This window comes from Salvia miltiorrhiza, chromosome 3 (assembly GCF_028751815.1).
Source record: "Salvia miltiorrhiza cultivar Shanhuang (shh) chromosome 3, IMPLAD_Smil_shh, whole genome shotgun sequence".
NCBI classification, from domain to species: Eukaryota; Viridiplantae; Streptophyta; class Magnoliopsida; order Lamiales; family Lamiaceae; genus Salvia; species Salvia miltiorrhiza.
This window is the reverse complement of record NC_080389.1, coordinates 45,324,847-45,344,927: the sequence shown is the minus strand read 5'-3', so window position 1 is coordinate 45,344,927 and position 20,081 is coordinate 45,324,847. Positions and strand designations below refer to the sequence as shown.

General features: G+C 30.1%; 1 protein-coding gene and 1 long non-coding RNA gene across 3 annotated transcripts; one reads left to right on the top strand and one right to left on the bottom strand.

Annotated features, from left to right (window-relative positions):
• The first annotated feature begins 5,261 nt into the window (after positions 1-5,261).
• LOC131016027 (uncharacterized) lies at positions 5,262-6,994 on the top strand. Of its 2 annotated transcripts, XR_009098821.1 has the most exons (3): positions 5,274-5,623; positions 6,301-6,614; positions 6,718-6,994. It is a non-coding gene; the product is annotated as an uncharacterized LOC131016027 (long non-coding RNA). The 2 variants fall into 2 exon arrangements; XR_009098820.1 differs by lacking the exon at positions 6,718-6,994 and having other exon boundaries at positions 5,262-5,623; positions 6,301-6,564.
• A 545-nt stretch (positions 6,995-7,539) lies between these two features.
• LOC131016017 (probable WRKY transcription factor 75) lies at positions 7,540-14,097 on the bottom strand. The gene is made up of 2 exons (XM_057944570.1): positions 13,680-14,097; positions 7,540-7,909 (listed from the first exon to the last, which is right to left on the bottom strand). Exons 1-2 carry the CDS (start codon positions 14,000-14,002, stop codon positions 7,732-7,734), a joined length of 501 nt encoding a protein of 166 aa, XP_057800553.1. The 5' UTR covers positions 14,003-14,097; the 3' UTR covers positions 7,540-7,731.
• Between the last annotated feature and the right edge of the window lie 5,984 nt (positions 14,098-20,081).

The window sequence follows — 20,081 nt, the reverse complement described above, 5'->3', positions numbered from 1 at the left end:
CCACTAGCTAAATCGATTATTTAATTTGAGCATATTTCAGAAAGTTAAATGATGTTTATTATAATCTATTTTAATTGCTCATATATATTTGATTCTTTAATGCAACTAGCTAGAAAAATCATTGTTTTAAGTAGATATGGCACGTATCAAGTTATGGATTAATATAACTGCGCGCGTGTATATATATATAGTGCTTTTAAAAAAACCATTTTAAAGAAGGAAACACAATATTTGATCACTAATTAAAAAAATACAAAATCTGACTATTTATTACATGTAAAGACTATTTTACCTTTAATTAGGGCGGATCAGATTCAGGTTGAATTCGAGTTTGCGTGCGGGTTAGCTAGGCACATATGGTACTATTAGTGCCATATGTGCCAACTGGAAAAAAAAAATCAGTATATGACACTAATGGCACTAATATAGTCATAAGTATCATTCGTGATTAAATAAATAATTTAAACCCTAAAGGGATCGAATTTTGGAATTGCGAAAATTTGACCATTATCTTAATACATTATTCATGCATTATAAACAGCTTATTCATATATTTATACTGGCTTATTCTATATTTTCATTTGTTAAGCAACTTATTCGTAGATTTATAGTGATTTATTCGTAAATTCATATTGGTTTATTCGATATTTTCATAAAAACACTATAAATTTGAATAAATTAATATCAATCATAAAATTTGAATATCAGATGTTTCAAATTTATTTTCATTTCTCACCACATCCGGTCATTTTCACTTAATTCTTTATCTATCTATATGGAGTATATTTAATTAAGTGGCTGGCAGTGCTGTAAACAAACCAAGCCGCTCGCGAACTATTCGGAGCTCGGCTCGAAAAAAATTCGTTCAAGTTCGTTTAGAGAAGCTCGATAAATAAACAAACCAAACTTGAGCTTAGTAGTATTCGGCTCGTTAGCTCGTGAACATGTTCGTCAAGTGATTCAGTTAGAAAAATATAAATTATTAGTAGATACAACTTATATTTATCCATTAAAATTAATAATAATTGTATTAAATCTCTAATTAATTTTGTTAGTTATAAGAAAATAATTATCATATTTATTATTTTGAATAAAATAATCAATATTTTGAATATAAATATAAATTTAGAAAGTTCGTATAGGCTCGATTGAGCTCGTGAACTGCTCGTGAGCCTCAAAGTATTCGGTAAGTATAGTTCGGGATTCGATTCGATACTAAACAAACCAAACTTGAGCACACCACTATTCGGTTCAGCTCGATTCGATTACACCCCTAGCTGGCACTAATTAGAATTAGAATGATAATTAAAGCACTGTGTTAGTACGAATGTCCTGCAAAAGATGCTCGATTATCCTCTTGCGCCAGCTTGTTGATTGAATGATTTTAAAAATAAATATCATCTCTAAATTTTTTAATGATAATTGCCGAAAACAACACATATTTTACCAGAAGTTGCAAACAACCTTCAAAACGTTGTGATTATGGCATTCCCTTGTTTTTTTTTTTTTTTTTTTTTTTTGCAATTCCCTATTTTTTTAGCAATAAAATTATGCTGTTTAATTTTAAATTTCAGATCTATGGGGCAAATTTCATGTGTGTGTTGGCCTAGCAATAGGTAGTTAATGCTCAAGGTCCTGAGTTCGAATTCATCGTCGTGCAGTTTTTAAATTTATTTATTTACTTGTGTAATTTATCAAAAAAAAAAATAGTTCACTCGTAAATAGGGTTTTATATACAGTATCTAGCCCACTGAATCTTTCCAGCATTTTTTTAATCTTTTGTTTTGATAGTAAAAATATTAATTTGTCTTCGCAAAGAACCAAACTGAGCTATCTGCTCACTCTTGATCTACATGAAATTAAAATCTATCAGATGCATAAATAGTATAATGTGGTATCATGAATGGATAAGATGCACATCATTTTCTGGCTAGATTCTTCATTGAAATACTGACGTGTAAATAATGAATTTTTAATTAATCTTTTTTGAGGAAAAAAGAGATTTTATTATGTGTACGAGCATGATTAATGGACAAGACCCTCCACAAAGACAGAAGTGTTAATTCTTCTCTCTAATCTCACTGCCAAAGAACATCAAAAACTGAAAAATAGTTATAAATTCTAATTGTTTATAATAAATCATAACTTAAAATTAATTACACCACAAGACATTGAAATGAACAAAAACTATAAATAAAAGAAAATTAATAAATTTGATAGTTGGATACATGAAAGGATAAAAAAAATAGTGACATTCGGTTTGCTTTATCCAGACATGTACTGGACATTGATAAAGTTTGAATGCATATTTGCTATTGTTGTAAGATAAGATATATATTCTGTGATGATTGATATATAGCATATATATCGCACTTATTGCACCTTTTTTTTTTCCTTCCTTAAGATTCCATGCAAATACATATCAACTCCTTTTTCGATCTCTATTATTTCTTCTTTTTTTTTCCAATTTATTCTTTCTTGTTGAGAACATTCTAAATATGTTAATCTACCTAAAATTCTTGCACCAAGTCTATAATAGATAAGCGATGTTGAATTTAAAGAAACTTCATATATATATATATATATATATATATATATATATATATATATGTATGTATGTATGTAACGTGTGACTCAAAGTTCGTACGTGTTTGTCTTTGCGTTAGGCTTTAAGATGAATTTTATTACTTGATACCAAATATATTGGTTATTGAAGTTGTCAGCAGAGATGGGAACGAAAAAAAAAACTTCGGTCGGTTATATATTTAAATTTCAAATTAAAAATTTATGGAATTGAACTAGTTTTTTCGCAATTCAATTTGGTGATCAGAACTTTTTCACAGCAGTTCATACAAGATATCCCAATAATTTGACTATTTTATAAGAATAAAAAAGCAAAAAAAAAAAAAAAATGATTGGTGAGGGCTGAAGCCTCCTCTACTGGATCCCCCGGTGTTTATATATAAGCTATTCAATGTCCATTATAGTTGTGCATAATACTCTCATTAATTAATTAACCATGTATGTGTTTGAGTATTATTCTAGAATGAATCCTACACAGATCAAATTGCAAAACTTATAAGCATTTTTGCATTGATGATATATCATATGGTATATATACTATTAAACAAAAGTTTGTAGGTTTATGGGTTTGTTAATTTGTTTGAAGATGGATGGATGTGGTTCTATTATATTCTATGAGATGGTCATCTTCGTCCGGATTTGATAAACACTATACGCAAAAGCTGCCTAAAACAAAATTGAAAAATGCATGACATGAGAATATGCAAATGCATATCCTTACAAAACATGCATGGATACGTATCTTTCTTGGCCACCATCAACTTTATATTTTCATTTAAAATGACACATATTACCCTTTGATAGTTTTTTTCATACCTTTTATTCTTGAATTTCAGTTTCACATCTTCTGCCAAATTAAGATTAAAATATATCTTTACTTTGAGACATAGAGTTGGTCGTGATTATATAATTTTTCTTTTTAATTTGCCAAAAATCATGGTCGGGTTTAAAAAATGGGATACGATGGATAGTGGATCTTGGATCCAGTCCAGATCTGGGGATCCATATCATTTTTCTTGAATCTGGACCTCGCAAAAAACGGATACAATTTTTTTTAAAATAATAATTAAAAAAACGAATACAATTGACCTGGATTATTCTTAAGAATTCTGGATCTAGATATGGAGCAAGAGTTTTGAGACCCAGATCCAGCCCACAGATCCAGTTATATATAGTTTTATTTTTAATTTTATTTTTATTTAACTCTACCCTAAAGATCTATGGCTAATCTATACATCTTTTTTCATAAATAATTTTATTAAATGTAATATTTTATTTTATCTTAATATAAATTTCATTTATTATTATTATAATTATTATTATTATTATTATTATTATTATTATTATTATTATTATTATTATTATTATTATTATTATTATTATTAGTCACAATATTATTATCTCTTTTGTTTAAGATTAAGTGTTCCTAACCTATTTTTTTTCAAACCGACGACCTTGCCAAAAATAAAATAAAAAAAGTTGAAAAATATAGGAAAAAGAATTTACGAACATTACTACTAAATATGATATGATTTTATGATATTATAAATTTTGTGTAAAAATAATGAGTGAATAAGAATATTCGCTATCTATAAGATTTGAACCCAATACTATATACAAACAATTAGAAAATTCAATTTAGCCTGAAACTGACTGGTTAATCTGCATAGATCGAGAAAGATGGTTAGTGTCAAAAACTTTAGCTCGAATGGCCATAACGAAAAATAGTCCAAGCCCGATAAAGCTACCCCGGAAATCGAGTGAATTGATCCAATTACCAAATATTCTCTTATTACTTATTTGTCAAACTTCATTACTTTATTTTGAATTCGATAATAAAGTTTTAATAGAGTATATTTTTTTTCCAAGGCGAAGTAAAAAAAATATGCGTAAAAAGTAAAGAAATATAATCATCTACGTTAAATGTGCGTCAAATCCTTGCATCTCATGAAATTAGTTTTTATACGTCCGTTCATCAAATGAGTACCCAAATATTCTTTTTGGTCCGTCCACCAAATAAGTATCCATATTATTTAAGCAGATGTTAAAATGACAATTACTTTTAATTATTGTTTAAGTCGATGTGAAGATGACTCATTTATTAAAAAAAATACAATTCATTTTTTCAGTTATTTTTTCCGTAACCTTTTCGGTCAGATAGGCTAGCCCCAAAACTAAAAATTTAAAATTTAGTTCAAAATATTTTAATCTAAGGGTGTGTTTACTTTGGTAGTAAAATTTTCATTTAAAAATGATGGATAAGAAAATGTGAGATAATATAATCTTTTTCTCCTTTTTTATCATGTGTTTACTTTGTTAGAAATAGATGGATAAACAAATTAAAATGTTGGAAAATATTTTCACACCCTCTCAATAGGATAATATTATCCAACATTTGTGAGAAAAGGAGTGAAAAGGGGTTGCCTGAATAAATTCTCCAACCTGACCGGAGAAGATTATCCATGATAAGAAACATGTGAAAATGATGAAAAATATACTTTTTCTAACCTTTTCTATCAAAGTAAACACACCCTAAATAAAAAAAATCCGAATGACTCGATGCAAAATCGAATGCATTGGGCCGAATGATATCCCTACGAACAATCAACAATGAAGATCCATCAACTGAAAAAGATAATCCGCAATGATCCATTAAAAAAGAGCCGAACAAAGAAGGATTAAATTAGCCCAATAAAAAGTAGCCTAGTAGATAAAACGGGCCGGGCCCAAAAATGATTCCATCAAAAATTCAATCTCGCTTCTCCCCCAATTTCTTCTCCTCCAAGAATTTCTCCTTCGTCCAAAACCCTTGAAATCGAATTGGTTCTGATAATCACGTCACGAGTCAATCTTTTTGTGATCACGAATTAATCGTATCGGAAAGAAATATGGCGTTGACGAATTTCATACTGACTGTGGCCGGAGTGAGCGCCGTCGTGTTGCTGCTGCGGAGTGATGTGAAGCAATCCGCCACCATCTTCCGCCGCAACGTCCGCCAAATCCGCAACTGGCTCGAGGAGGAATCCGCCTCCGCCGCTAAGTACGCACCTTAAACGCTGCATAATTGCTTTATTTTCTACGAATGATTTCTGTCGTTATTGTTAGATTCGTTTGCAATGTGACAATGTTATGCCGTGTCTGAGAGCTGGGGCCGTTGTTTGCTATTTTGATCTCTATACCGTGGAGTGAGTGAAAAGATTCTGATTTTATATGGACTATTAAGTTTAATGAAGGTGAACAAATTCGAATATATCTTAATTCTGATCGTTTTAATTGGTTCTTAATTTTTTTGTATTGATGCAATAAAATGCTGATTCAAATTTCGGAACAATATGAGGCTAGTTTTTCGGCAATCTGATGCCGACTGCATTGATTATCATATTTTTTTATTTGTTTGCTCATACTAGGCAGCTATGATAAATTACTGTATGCTGGAATAGAAGTGTTGGAATTAGATTAGGGATAAGCTCAACTTCCATTATGAAAAGCCTTTCGATCAATCTCAGTTGCGTTCACTAGCATGGATCCCAGTATGCTACTAGCTGTTTTGTTGTAAGCCGAAGCCAAATTTGTTTTTAATCTTTTTTTTTAGATACAAGATACATATTACAATGAATTAACCTCAAATCAACAACTAAGCTAGTAGTATAAATTAGACCAAATAACTAAACAAATGAAAATATAACACCCCGATGTTGGCGTTTGATCTTATTGCAGGGAGATAGAGAAGAAGGCGAAACCCAAGGAAATTTCAGACAAGGATACCCCCAAGAAAGACTAAGCACTAGGTTCAATGTATGCTAGTGAAGGCATGTGGTTGATTCTTATTTTATTTTATATTTCGTTGTAGTTTCATGTGAAATTTTGATAAATCTTATGTAGTTTGATGTGAAATCTCAATAAATCTTATGTAGTTTGGTGTGAAATCTCAATAAATCTTTATGCAGGTCTCCAAAATGAATATGATCTGTTTAAAAGAAACCTTTGATCTGGTTCTTGCATACTGTTGCTTAATATTTTTTTTTCCTGAGGTAGGATTATCTGTTGTAATACTTTTTTCAAGGAGGGAGAAAAACTATTACTATATGGAAATACAGCTCTCATCTTTTGCTGATCTTTGGCTGTTATGTGTAGAATCTCTGGCAGGGGAAGTGGAGATTTGGTGTTGAGAAATGCAATCTTGTAACTAGTACCTCTTTTTTCCAAGTTGGTTGAGTTTTGGTGTTTTAAAATTAGATTTGCTGATGGACTATGACTTCATTCATGGAACTACCAGAATATAAGTTTTTGTTATGTAATTGAAGGTCTGGTGGGGCAGCAAACAGTTCATCATATTCTCTCTGTCCATCAAAATAATGGTGTAATTTGGAAAATACAGGTTTTAATAAATAATTGTGAAAATGTGTATGAAGTGGAGAAGGGATCTATTAAAATTGATTTATTCAGTAATTAAATTAATAAATGATTTATTAGATAATATTTTTATATATATTGAATATGCATGATGTTGAATATAGGAGTATGTGTATGAAAAGGGAAACACCATATGTATTGTAGATAGACTAAAATAAGGAAAAGACCGTGGGCGAAAGGTGTAATATATATGTGCAGCAGCGCAGGTATAACACAACATTTTTGACCAACACGGACCACCTGTGTTGAAAGCACTCTGTATCTGTAACATAAAGTTGAGAATACTTTTCCAAATACATTATAAAAGTGCATGGCATTCTCTAGAAAAGTATGAAAATGAATTATTATGCTTTTGATGTAAATATTTAAATAGGCATTTTACTTAAGTAAACATTAATAATAATTGTAAAATAAAAATATATTTATTATAAATTCTCTTATTAAATAGCCTTTTAATATTTTATTTTAATACTACTTATTAATAATTTAAAATCTAAATTTTATTTTACAGAGTTGAAATCTGAAAAGGAAAAAAAAACATGACTCGTTATCTAAAACTTCGAATAAGTGATGTATTCATAAGTGAAGTGAGCGTTCTCTGCAAGGATCTACAAGAACTGCATGAGAGTTTGACGCACTACACATAGTTAATAAACGTTCGATATATCTTCTAGTATAGTCTTATCACATAATATAATATTTATATATGTTGTGTGAGTAGTATAATTAATTTGATCAAAAAGGAGGATAAATCTGCATCTGGCTGAGAATTTGTTCGAAATTGTCGCTTGGTTTTTCAACGGGATGTGTGTGCTTCCCTTCATACGTAGTTACGACGACGCTCTCGTCTCTCGATAGCCGTTGAACTTGCTTCTTCACGTTGCACCCCTCACGAGTGCATCGATAGTAACTTCTGCATATCATCAACAACACAATCTATCACGTCAATAATGCCTCACTTCATCTCTTTCCGATCACACTATATATATACAGAGAGAGAGAACCCTATATATAGAGAGAGAGAGGCACTAAAATAAAAACACATTTTAAATATAAAATAATTAAGAATCATTTTCAGCTCTTAGATCATCAAGATCTATTCATCACTTTGTTGGATGAATTCATGATCCTGAGTTCAAATTCCAAAAGTAGCAAAAAAATTTATTTTTGCAATTCTGACATTTACACAACAAATTCATATGTAATTATATATACATAGAATTCATACATTTTAGTTGTTTCGTATTTTTTATATTAAGAGTTGATTTTAGCTTAGTCCTCCCCCCCCCCCATATATGGTTAGATTATAGTGAAGATGTTATTTTCCGTGAGAAATTAAAATAATGAATTCCAGTATAAATCCATGATCGTAAGCTTGTAATGCATGAATAATGTAATTAGATAATATGATGAGATTTTCACTACTTTCATGATTCGAACCTAGGTTCGAATGGTTATTCATGCATTACAAGAAGTTTATTCATGGATTTTAGTGACTTATTCAAACAATTTTCATTTTCACAAAAGATATATAGCATTCTAACTGAATCATATATATATATATATATATATATATATATATATATATATATATATATATATATATATATATATATATATATATATAGGGCCAACTTCAATGGAGACCACTATATATACAGAGAATAGTGACAAAATCAGAGCCATTGATCTCACCAAAATCAATGAATCAGATTCATCCGAATTCTTCAAGTTTAGGAAATCCCGTAAATTCCTCATTTTCCAATTCTGGGAACCAACGAATATTATTATGAACTTACGAACATTTGTTTTTATACGAACATATTGACAAACATTAGTATGTTCATTTGTCTTTTATACGAACGCATCGACGAACATTAGTATGTTCGTAAGTTCATAATAATGTTCGTTGGTTCCCAAAATTGGAAAATGAGGAATTTACGGGATTTCCTAAACTTGAAGAATTTGGATTAATTTGATTCATTGATTTTGGTGAGATCAATGGCTCTGATTTTGTCACTATTCTCTGTATATATAGTGGTCTCCATTGAAGCTGGCCCTATATATATATATATATATATATATATATATATAGAGAGAGAGAGAGAGAGAGAGAGAGAGAGGGAGAGAGAAAAAGTTTCATGGAGAATGCTAAATATTTGGTGAATGGAGAATGCGTGAGAAAACATCTAACAAATCAATAATTTCTATGAACAAATCAATGTAACGTACGAACAAGCATTTTGGTTTGGGTTCGAATTTTGGAGAGGGCGAAATTTTAACTATATTTACTAGATACATCTATTCATGAGTTATTGATTTATTCGTTATTCTCCATTCTCTCGAAAAATATAACTCTCCATAGAATCTAAGCCTATATTTGCATATTTGTTTTTAGAGGTAGATGTATGCAGTGGGAGCCAGAATTAATGGGGTTCAATTAAACATAACTTTAAAGAGCCAACAATTAAAATTTCTAAAGAATTGAAAAAAATACTAATACAATCGTAATATATATTTCCTCCGTCCCACGAATCTTGACACGTATTTCTTTTTGGGCCGTCTCACGAATCTTGACACATTTTCAAATAAGGTAATAATTAGTCTTATTTAATTACATTATCTCTCTTACTTTCTCACTTTATTACATTTTATCTCTTACTTTATCACTTTTATACTTTATTACCTATACACTTAAAATACTCCCTCCGTCCCACCGTTTAAGTCCCTTATTCTATTTTGGGATGTCTCAAAATGATAGTCCACTTCTTAAATTTAAATTAAATTAAAATATTATTTTACTAAACTAACCTTATTCAATATTTCACTTAATGTAGTCAAACATAGGATTAAGTGAGATGATTAAATACATGCTTCTTCCTTAATGTTATCTACATTAAATAGAATAAAGGGAATAAGAAAAGAATCGGCCATTAATGTTTCATCTCTCTACCCATAAACACTCTATTTTATAAATACTCTAACAAGATTTGTTAGACAAATGCAATGGCAGATCTCATATTGAAAGAAGATTTAAATCAGGTTGCAACTACCAACAAGAGTGGTGCGAAAGCTCCAACAACAAATGATGCTATCAAAACAAGCATGAGGCCATTACTTGATCTCAATGCCGAACCACAAGAAGAGGTTTTCATTTTAGCAGGTTAATTTAGCAGCAAAATTTTGCTTTGAAACTGTAGTGCGTCAAAAAGTTGAAAGAGGGGAAAGATGAAAGGAAATTCAGGAATCTTAAGTAGTCAAATGCACAAAAGTTGAGGATAAAATAAAAACTACGAAATAAATAAAGCTTTGACCACTAAGTAAGTCATATAGAAAATCAAACTTCATTAATAAGGGTATAATAGACAAAAAACACATAAATTAATATATCTAAATAAAATTAAATGTGTTTTCTTAATATGTGTGAAAATTGAAAGGGGACTCAAACGGTGGGACGGAGGGAGTACTAATCTACAACTCTTTAATTCTTGTGCCAAAACCAAACGTGTCAAGATTCGTGGGACGGATGGAGTACCATTTAATTAAATCACAATATTAAAAATATAATGAGGTATTTTCTTCTAACTTTTATATTATAAAAATCCTGTATAATAGTATTACTGAAAACTATACCAAAAAAATGAAGACAAACTCTAAAAATGTGTTAAAAGCTTTCGTAATAAAAAAAGATCGAAGAATTTTTTATAATATTAAATTAATTTCGCCTTTATACGCCTACATATTTTATATTCATATTCATATAAAATAATATCAGGGTGTTAAAGCATATATCTACAAAAGTAAAATAATATGATTTGTTATAAAACAAATAATCAGTAATAACTACAAAATTAAAACAGTTCATACTAAAAAGTAAATTATTAATTCAAATTTAAGGAATAAAAAAGGCCTGAGTCTTGATTTTTATATATCCACTAATATCCACAATAAACCTTAAACCTGGAAATTCAATCTTACAATGTAAGATAAATATATCAACTAAAACAAATGTTATAATATAATTTTATTCTAATAATTAAATATTATTGATACATAATTTTTTTAAAAACCTCTCTCTCTCTCTCTCCCAGCCCCATTGTGGCTCCGCCATTCATGTATGTGTATTGTGCATTTTTGTGATTTATATATAGTATAGGAAAGAGATTATATAGATTATGTTGGAGTTAATTTTTAACTCCAGAATTATTTTGTTTTGCCTTTCATCACGTTTTTGCAGGCCTTAAAACAAAGTCAAAGTCACTTCCTACAAGATAGGAAACATGGAGAAAAAAAGAGAACGGGTTGAGGGAGTTAGTTCCTAAAATCATGGATAAAACCCTAAACTACTTTCACCTCCACTACTCCACTTCTTGCAACCACGTTTTCAGCCTTGAAGAGCAAGATTGGAGTTGTCTATAAAAGCTGAGGAAGTTCCCTCAGTCTGTCGAGAGCTTACAGAGAGAAATCAAGTCATGTAGGGCAATTGTGTACGAGTGTGATTATGTATGTTGGGATAACATCCGAGTCAACACTCACTATTTAATTTTGTAAGGTTTCGGAGTATTACTCTTGAACCGAGTTTTGTTCTTTTGTGAGAGTGTCATATGTTCAATGCCTAGGCAGGGGCGTAGCCAGGGGGCTGGGGGGGGGCTAGAGCCACCCAAATTTTGATTTTTTTTTTTTAATAATATGTCTAAAAATGTTGTTATTATTATTATTATTATATTTGTATTTTAGTAAAAAATGTCTAAAATGTATTGAATGCCCCAAAAAAAAAATTAGTAAATGTTTTGAACTATATTATCTATGAAAATGTTGTTATTATTATTATTATTATATTTGTATTTTAGTAAAAAATGTCTAAAATGTATTGAATGCCCCAAAAAAAAAATAGTAAATGTTTTGAACTATATTATCTATGAAAATGTTGTTATTATTATTATTATATTTGTATTTTAGTAAAAAAATGTCTAAAATGTATTGAATGGCCCCAAAAAAATTTTAGCAAATGTTTTGAACTATATTATCTATGAAAATGTTGTTATTATTATTATTATATTTGTATTTTAGTAAAAAATGTCTAAAATGTATTGAATGCCCTCAAAAAAAAAAAACCGGGGGCTACCGCCCCCAAACCCCCGTAACAGTTCACCCCCCCCCCCCAAAAAAAATCCTGGCTCCGCCATTGTGCCTAGGTCATTGTAAATGTATTGAACGTGAGTTGTTCATTCTCTATTTAGTCTTTTTGCCATGAGGCATCTTCAAGTTATATATTTTATAACTTGAAGAATTTTTGTATCGCTTGTGTCTTTCCATCCATTTTTATTTCCGCTGCAATATATCTCTGTGTGCACTCTCGTGTTGCCTTAACACAGTGCAATACATCAAGTTGGGAGGAAGCAACACTAACAAATTCTTTAGTTGATCGCGATATTTCTTAACAATGCATAATATTAAATACAAATATATACAAACACAAAAGAGTATATATGAATTTAAGAGCACATAAATACATTACTTCACGCATTATTGCATATATGTACACATAATGCATTATTGATGAATACATTATTATATATATATAAGGATTATTAGTACGTACCTAAATACAAAAACTTTTCATATAATTTGATTTTGCATATAATTTTGAAAGGTACAAATAAAAATACTAATTTTGTGTTTATTTTTCCAAATATTTCTATTCGCATGTTCATTTGTGGCGCTTGAGATTCGGGCAAGAAATAATTCATTGAACAAATTAAAGCCAGTGGGGTGTTACGGGTGTATTTCATACTGGTGCTACAACTCCATTTCATGTGACCCATTTCTTGAAACCATCACCTTTTAACTCGTCTCTCACTTTTGTTCAATTGTGGAAAATTCATTACAATTAATGCTAAAGTTCGTGTATTTATTCGCACCTTCTAATGTTGATGTGCAAATCAAACTTCACCCAAAGTTGGTGTAGTTAATTAGCGCCAATAATCCTATATGTAATAATGCAGTAATATGTATGCAAAAAGGCGTAACATCTTATGCTCGCCTTTCAGACAATACTACCCTAGCTAGCTACGTTCCAATTAGGATCATTTCATTTACTAGTATATGAAAATAATTAATTCTATATATAGCCGCCGCCGCCGCGGACAGCAGGTGGTGGCGGGGGTTGGTGGAGAAATGGAATGTTTTTATTTCCCTGATTAAGGAAAGTTTTCATGGTCAGAATTAGACTACTTAATCAAGAATATTCACTTCCTAATTACCAACAATAGCTATCCAAATACAAGTCAAATTCTTACCTCCACTTTAGCAGCATCTGTTGAGATGTACTGATTTTAATTTTCTTCTAGAAAAGTTTTTTGATATGAAAGTGTTTGACTAAATTTATTTTAAACATCTTATAAGATGTTTCAATGCACCCTCTCTGAATCACTTAAGGTAGAATATTATTACTCGCTCCGTCTCATAGATAATGACTCATTATTTTTTGACACGATTATTAAGAAGATGAGTGATTAAAGGATAAAAATGATAGAAAGTGAGATCCACAACTTTTTGTGAGAGAAGGTGGTTTCTTTTTTTCGAACACGCTATTATCAATGGGCCAGACGAAAAAGGAAAGTGACCATTATCAATGGGAGGAATCATGGTGATACGCACGCAAACAGATAATCGCGATATACCTAGGAAATTTGTTGTTCTTGACTGCTTTCTGGCCGTATTTTCGCCATCGGTAGCCATCATCAAGAATATCAACTTGGCTTCTTGTCTGAAACGCAAATCTGGGCTTCCTCACTCTCTGCTCGCTCTTCTTCTTCCCGCTCCCAACACTGCCAGATATCTTCATCCGATCACAATTTTCCTCCGACAAGAAGCTCTCTGTCTTAGGTTTTTCAGCCACGTGCGACGATGCACCAAAGTCGAAAGCTTCCAAGTTTCCGGTCTTGTACAAACTGGTGGGCGCCATGTTTGAACTGGGAAAGAGCTTAGGAGCAAGATCCTCCATTATGCAGAGATTTGGAGAAGAGAGATGTGTTGATTTTGGTGGAGAGGGGAAAAAATGGAACAAGGTGTGGTCCAAATATGGAAAGATAGGGCGGCTTCAAAGCCAACAAACAATTATATAAGCATGGAATAGTAGTAGCCTACGTACTATGAAACCTACGGAAATATTCCGAGCTGTACGTATATATATACATACATGTGCCAGATGTCAGCTCCACGGACCAGTCTTTTACTTAGTTGAATAACATCTCTCTGTATAAAAAAGGGCTGATGTCAGCTCCAAGGTCCATTCTATATAGATTGTCTTCTTTATTTAATTTGCAGACCAACCCCTCTGTTATGTGTTATGTATAGGGGTGTAATCGAGTCGAGCCGAGCCGAATAGTGTCTTGTTCAAGCTTGGCTCGTTTAGCTAATCGAGTTGTTTGATTAATTATCGATCGAACTTTAATCGAGTCGAATACAGTGCCGAGTCTAATCGAGCTTTTAAAATTTTAGTTATTTTCCTAATACATAAATTAATTTTCAAATATACAAGTTATTTTGATTCACAAAAATAGTATATTTACTATTTTCTTGTAAATAAATGATGTTAATTATATATACTTAATCCAAATATTACTACATAAAGTATAAAATATTAAGACATTTAATGAATAATCTTATGTTTTTAAGATAAATCCCTTCACGGGCTTGTTCACGAGCTAACGAGCCGAGTATCGTCATGCTCAAGCTTGGCTTGTTTAGCTAAACGAGCTGTTCATTAAATTACCGATCGAGCTTTTATCGAGTCGAACGTCGAATAGCTCACGAGTAGCTTGGCTCGTTTACAGCCCTACTTATGTATGCGCTACATTTTCCAACATTTAATGATGTAATACTTTCTGAATTTTCACAAAAAACGATTTTCGTAGATTCCTTACTTTCCTTCGTATTTGAATAGTATTATTTAGGTACGTGTAGTATAGGAGACGTCGCATGATTATGGATTGACTTTGTTTCATGTTTTGTCTATCAATTTTTTTGGATCGAGTGTGAAACATTTCAGGTTCCAAGATTTAATGATTGGAACGTAGTGAATAATTTGAATTCCATAATGTTTTTAATAATGTAAAATAATTGAATTAGGGTGTACATATATAGAAAATTGCATATATGTATTTTACGTGATTATCAAAATGCAAATAGTAATTACCATTTATTTTATTTATTGATTGGGTTTTTTTAAGGGGGTGGGGTTCTCTAGATCGTTAACAAGAAATGTGCATATCCACCATGTATATATAGCTTAAAAAGTGAAAAAATGTAGAAAAATATATAAATTCTATCAGACATGTAGAAAAATATATAAATTCCATCGGACAATTAATCTAGAAGTATTAAAACAAAAAACCGCGTAGGGTTGGAACGGTATGGCATACCTTACTAAATTCTCAATACTTATACCTTAACTCTATCTCCGGTATGGAGAAATCGCATACCTTTATCTTACATTTATTTACGTAAATAAAGTACGGTATACCTTAAAATACGGTATGGAAAAATCTTATACTTTTACGGTAGTATACCTTACCGTGTTTCTGTATACCGTATCATATTTTAGTATACTGCATTTTCACGATGTCTCAACAATTTCAAACTAGAACAATTCTACAAAATCATATTCACAAAATCATATTCTCATACATATATATTAATATGGGGGGGGGGACAGTACATCAGAAAAAAAAATTATTATTGTCAAATTGACTTGATTACTATGTAAAATTTAAAAAATCGTAGAATACATTAGGAAAAAAAATGAAACTTCGCGAATTTACAGAAAATTGACTCGATTTATAATTCTAAAGACTTATTGTCAAATAATACTATATATTTAAATTAAAATTATAATCCCTTCATCCCCTATAAATATGCATAGTTGACCACAACACGAATTTTAATACAAAGTTATTTGAAGTATTGATAGTGGAGAAAGGATCTCACATTGAGAGTATTATTAAATAGATATTGTAAATAAATAGTGTAAGTTACAAGGGTAAAATTGTGAAAATTATGTGTGGTGTAGTGTCTAAAAATAAAATATGTATAAATTTAGATGACGTACTAATTAAAAAGAAAAAATATACATAAATATGGGGACAAAGTGAGTATCAATTTAGGTCTCAAGAGGATAAAGTTATCAATCTAAACTTTTTTATCCCCTCTTAAAAAACACTTATACAATTAATTTTAAAATTAAAAAGAACAGAAAATATTTTAATTTTTTATCCTTTTATATCAGTAACCGTTATTAAGCACTAAATTAGTAGTAGCTTTAAAAATATATTGAGGCAGCGTAAAGTGTCTTTGGTTCCAAACACGTGATCAGATAAGACTAGATCATTAAGGTAAAAAAAAAGTCATATACATGATTTTGTCTAGATACATGAGAAAAGTTGTGAGATTTAGAGAAAATAGGGGTGGCGGCTTCATCGTGGTTAATAAACCACCATCATCTGCGCTTTGCTTTGAAAAATTACTAATACTAGGATTGGGTAATTAATGATTTTATTGTGTAAAATATGTCTTGATCGATCGACGTTATAAATTTATTGTCAGAAGTGATCAATTGAAAAAAATAGAATTTTCACCATTCGTTTATTTGAATTAGGACCATAAATTCATTAAGCAAAATAATGTTCTAAACATATATTTTTACATAGACGTATATTAATTGCACACGACGTATATTAATGTTGCACACGAGGTATAATGAATACTACGTATATTAAAGTTGCACATGATGTATATTGTAATTGCACACGACATCTATATATTGATTGTAGCAAAAATTGTTTTTATTAGTTGCACAGAAAAATTGAGAAAGTATTAATTTTTCATTATTATGAAATAATTTGTAAGACCACCTTTATCCATAACCGGTTATGGATGGTCATCACTATAAGACAAAAAAGAAAAATTTTAAAAAAAATGTTAAAATGTAAGTAAAGTAACAACCGATTGTGAATTAAGTTGCAGACCAATTTCACCAATTTTTAGTAACCTTTATTGTTGGGATGACAAGTGGCACAAGTGTCATAATAAATAATAATATAAGTAAATATATTTTAGGTTGAAATAGGTCATTGATAAAATATAAAGGTTGTTGAATTATATGTTGTGTTTGTGAAGAGAGAGAAAGAAATTTTTTATTAGAAAATTGGGTTGGTGTAGATTGTTGATAAAGATAGTCTAACGAGTTGTGTTTGCTAAAGGGGTTCGCTTAAAGTGTTGTAGCATAAATAATTTATATTAGTTGCTTAGAAGAATTCAAAAATAATTTTTGATTATTATGGAAAAATTGTGTAGTTAATTGCTGCATTATATGTTATGCGTAGTTGCACAGAAAAAAAAATGAGAAATATTTGTAATTTGTGATTGCACAGAATATTTTGACCTCATACCATGAGACGGGTCGAGTCGGGTTAAGGCGCAGGTATGCGGGTTGGACACGGGATGGGCATAGGCGGGCGCGGGAAGTGGATAAATACTACACTTTTTACAATTGAAAATGAAAAGAGTTACTTAATTCTTTATTCTCAATGGTCAAGGGTTCAAAACCCAAATGCGTTTTCTTGTGTGATGCAACATTTTTTTTTATGTTTATTTTTCTATTTTATTTTCTAATTTTTTTATAGTGGTTTTTTGTGATGCAATATTTATTTATTTTTCATTTATTTGTGACCTTTTTTATTTTTTATTTTTATTTTATTTTCTACTTTTTTTTGCAGTGATTTTTTTTTTGTATTTTATTTATGATTTTACAATTATGATGAAAAGTAATAATCAATATAAAGAAATGTAAGGTTTTAGAAATATTATATTTCTTCATATCAATAATTACATTTTCTTACTATAATAATTACTTGACCAAATAGTTAAAAAAATACAAGTTCTAGCGAGTAAAAATAATATTACTTATCTGATATGCAACATTTATTTATTTTTCTTTATTTATGTTTTTTTTTCTATTTTATTTTGTACCTTTTTTATAGTTGTTTTGTGTGATGCAACATTTATTTAATTTTCATTTATTTGTGATCTTTTTTAAATTTTTTATTTCTATTTTATTTTCTACTTTTTTTGCAGTGATTTTTTTTTTTTTATGATTTTACAATTATGATGAAAAGTAATAATCAATATGAAGAAAAGTAAGGTTTTAGAAATATTACATTTCTTCATATCAATAATTACATTTTCTTACGATAATAATTACTTGACCAAATAGTTAAAAAATACAAGTTCTCGCGAGTAAAAATAACATTACTTTTCTTGATATCAATAATTATTTTTCTTACAACAATAATTATTTAAGCAAATAACTAAAAGTACGAATTCTCATTAATTAAAGTAACAATTATCATGGACAAATTAATGTAATAGTTTGAAACATTACTTATCATCGCATCAATAATTACTTTGTTTTACAACAATGATTACTTGACCAAATATATAAAATTACAAGTTCTAACAAGTAAAAATAACATTACTTTTATAGATATCAGTAATTACTTTTTCTTACAATAATAATTATTTGACCACTAAAAGTACAGATTCTTATGAATAAAAGTAACAATTATCGTGAACAAGTAATTTAGAAACATTATATTTCAATGTAACAATAATTATTTTTTTATTACGACAATAATTACTTAACCAAATAGCTAAGAATAAAAGTTATAGCCAATAAAAATAATTTTACTTTTCTTTATATCAATAATTACTTTTGTTTTTAAAAATAATTGCTTGAACAAATAACTAAAAGTAAATATTCTTATGAATAAAATAAACATTATTGTGAAGAAATGTAATATTTTTAAAACATTGCCTTTCATCATATCAATGATTACTTTTTATTACGATAATATTTACTTGACTAAATAATTAAAAATACAAATTCTAACGAGTAAAAATAAGCATTACTTTTATTTATATCAATGGTTACTTTTTTTATTACAATAATTACTTCATCAAATAATTAAAAGTAAATGAGTTTTAACAGTGTAAATTCTCTACATACACTTTCATCGCCGTCACTGGCAAATGGTGTTTAGATAAATATGGCTTCCAAAAGTAATAATACTAATAGACAATATCAGACAAACCAGAATCATTGTGTGATTCACGCATAATAATTCAAAATAGGGCAAAGGTGCAGATTCCCCCCTGTAGTACACCCCCTAGAGCTTTTAGCCCCCCAAAGTCGGTCAAAGCGCGTTGACCTCCCCAGAGTCCCGAAAGAAGGGTGCAATTAAGTCCGGAGGCTTGACGGGCGTTTAACGCCGTCTTAAAATTTTTTTATTTTTTATTTCGCTGGGCCCCACCGCTAACCACCATGCGCGGGCTTTGTATGCAAATAGAGGAGACGAAGAGTTTCTTCCATTCCATTCCAAAACTAAGAGTTGCAGAGGGCAAATCGACGAAGAAGAAGGGTTCTTTGGTTGCGGTTCTGTCGATTCCTATCGGTGGTTCTAATTTGCATCGGAGTAGACTCTGGAAAAAAGGTAAGTAATGGCTAATCTATATCTCTCCAATTTTTTTTTCCAGAACATGCATGTACTATTGGATTGAGATTCTGGTTGCTTTCGTATTGTTTTTCATTTGGTGTATGAACGCGTAACATAAGTTATGTTGTTGCTTGTTCATGTTGTTGTGCAGCATGTCGAATCCTGAAGTTGTATTTATTTTGAATTGGTGGGGTGTATGGAAAAAAAATGATGAGAATGGTGAATGGATGTATGACGGTTTTAACCATAACGAGATTAAATTCACAGTAGAAAAAATGACTTTAGATAGGATCGTATCTGTATTTGAGGACTGTTATGGTTCTAAACCTAAACTAGTGTATGCGGCAGATGAAGATTATCCCATTGATAAGGGTCTAGTTCTCCTAAGAAATCCTAAACATTGTCATAAGGTTCTTGATTACCTAGAATTACTTGGCAATAGAGAGATAAATTTATTTGCAGATCATGAAATTGATGTGATGCCTACTTTTTTACCACTTGAGATGTTTTTAGAAGGTAAACATGGGGTTC

Coding starts and splice junctions, on each gene's coding strand:
- LOC131016017 (XM_057944570.1), bottom strand. CDS start 14,002: ATGGAGGATCTTGCTCCTAAGCTCTTTCCCAGTTCAAACATGGCGCCC. Junction 7,910..13,679: donor AAGAACAACAAATTTCCTAG/GTATATCGCGAT, acceptor GATGATATGCAG/AAGTTACTATCGATGCACTC.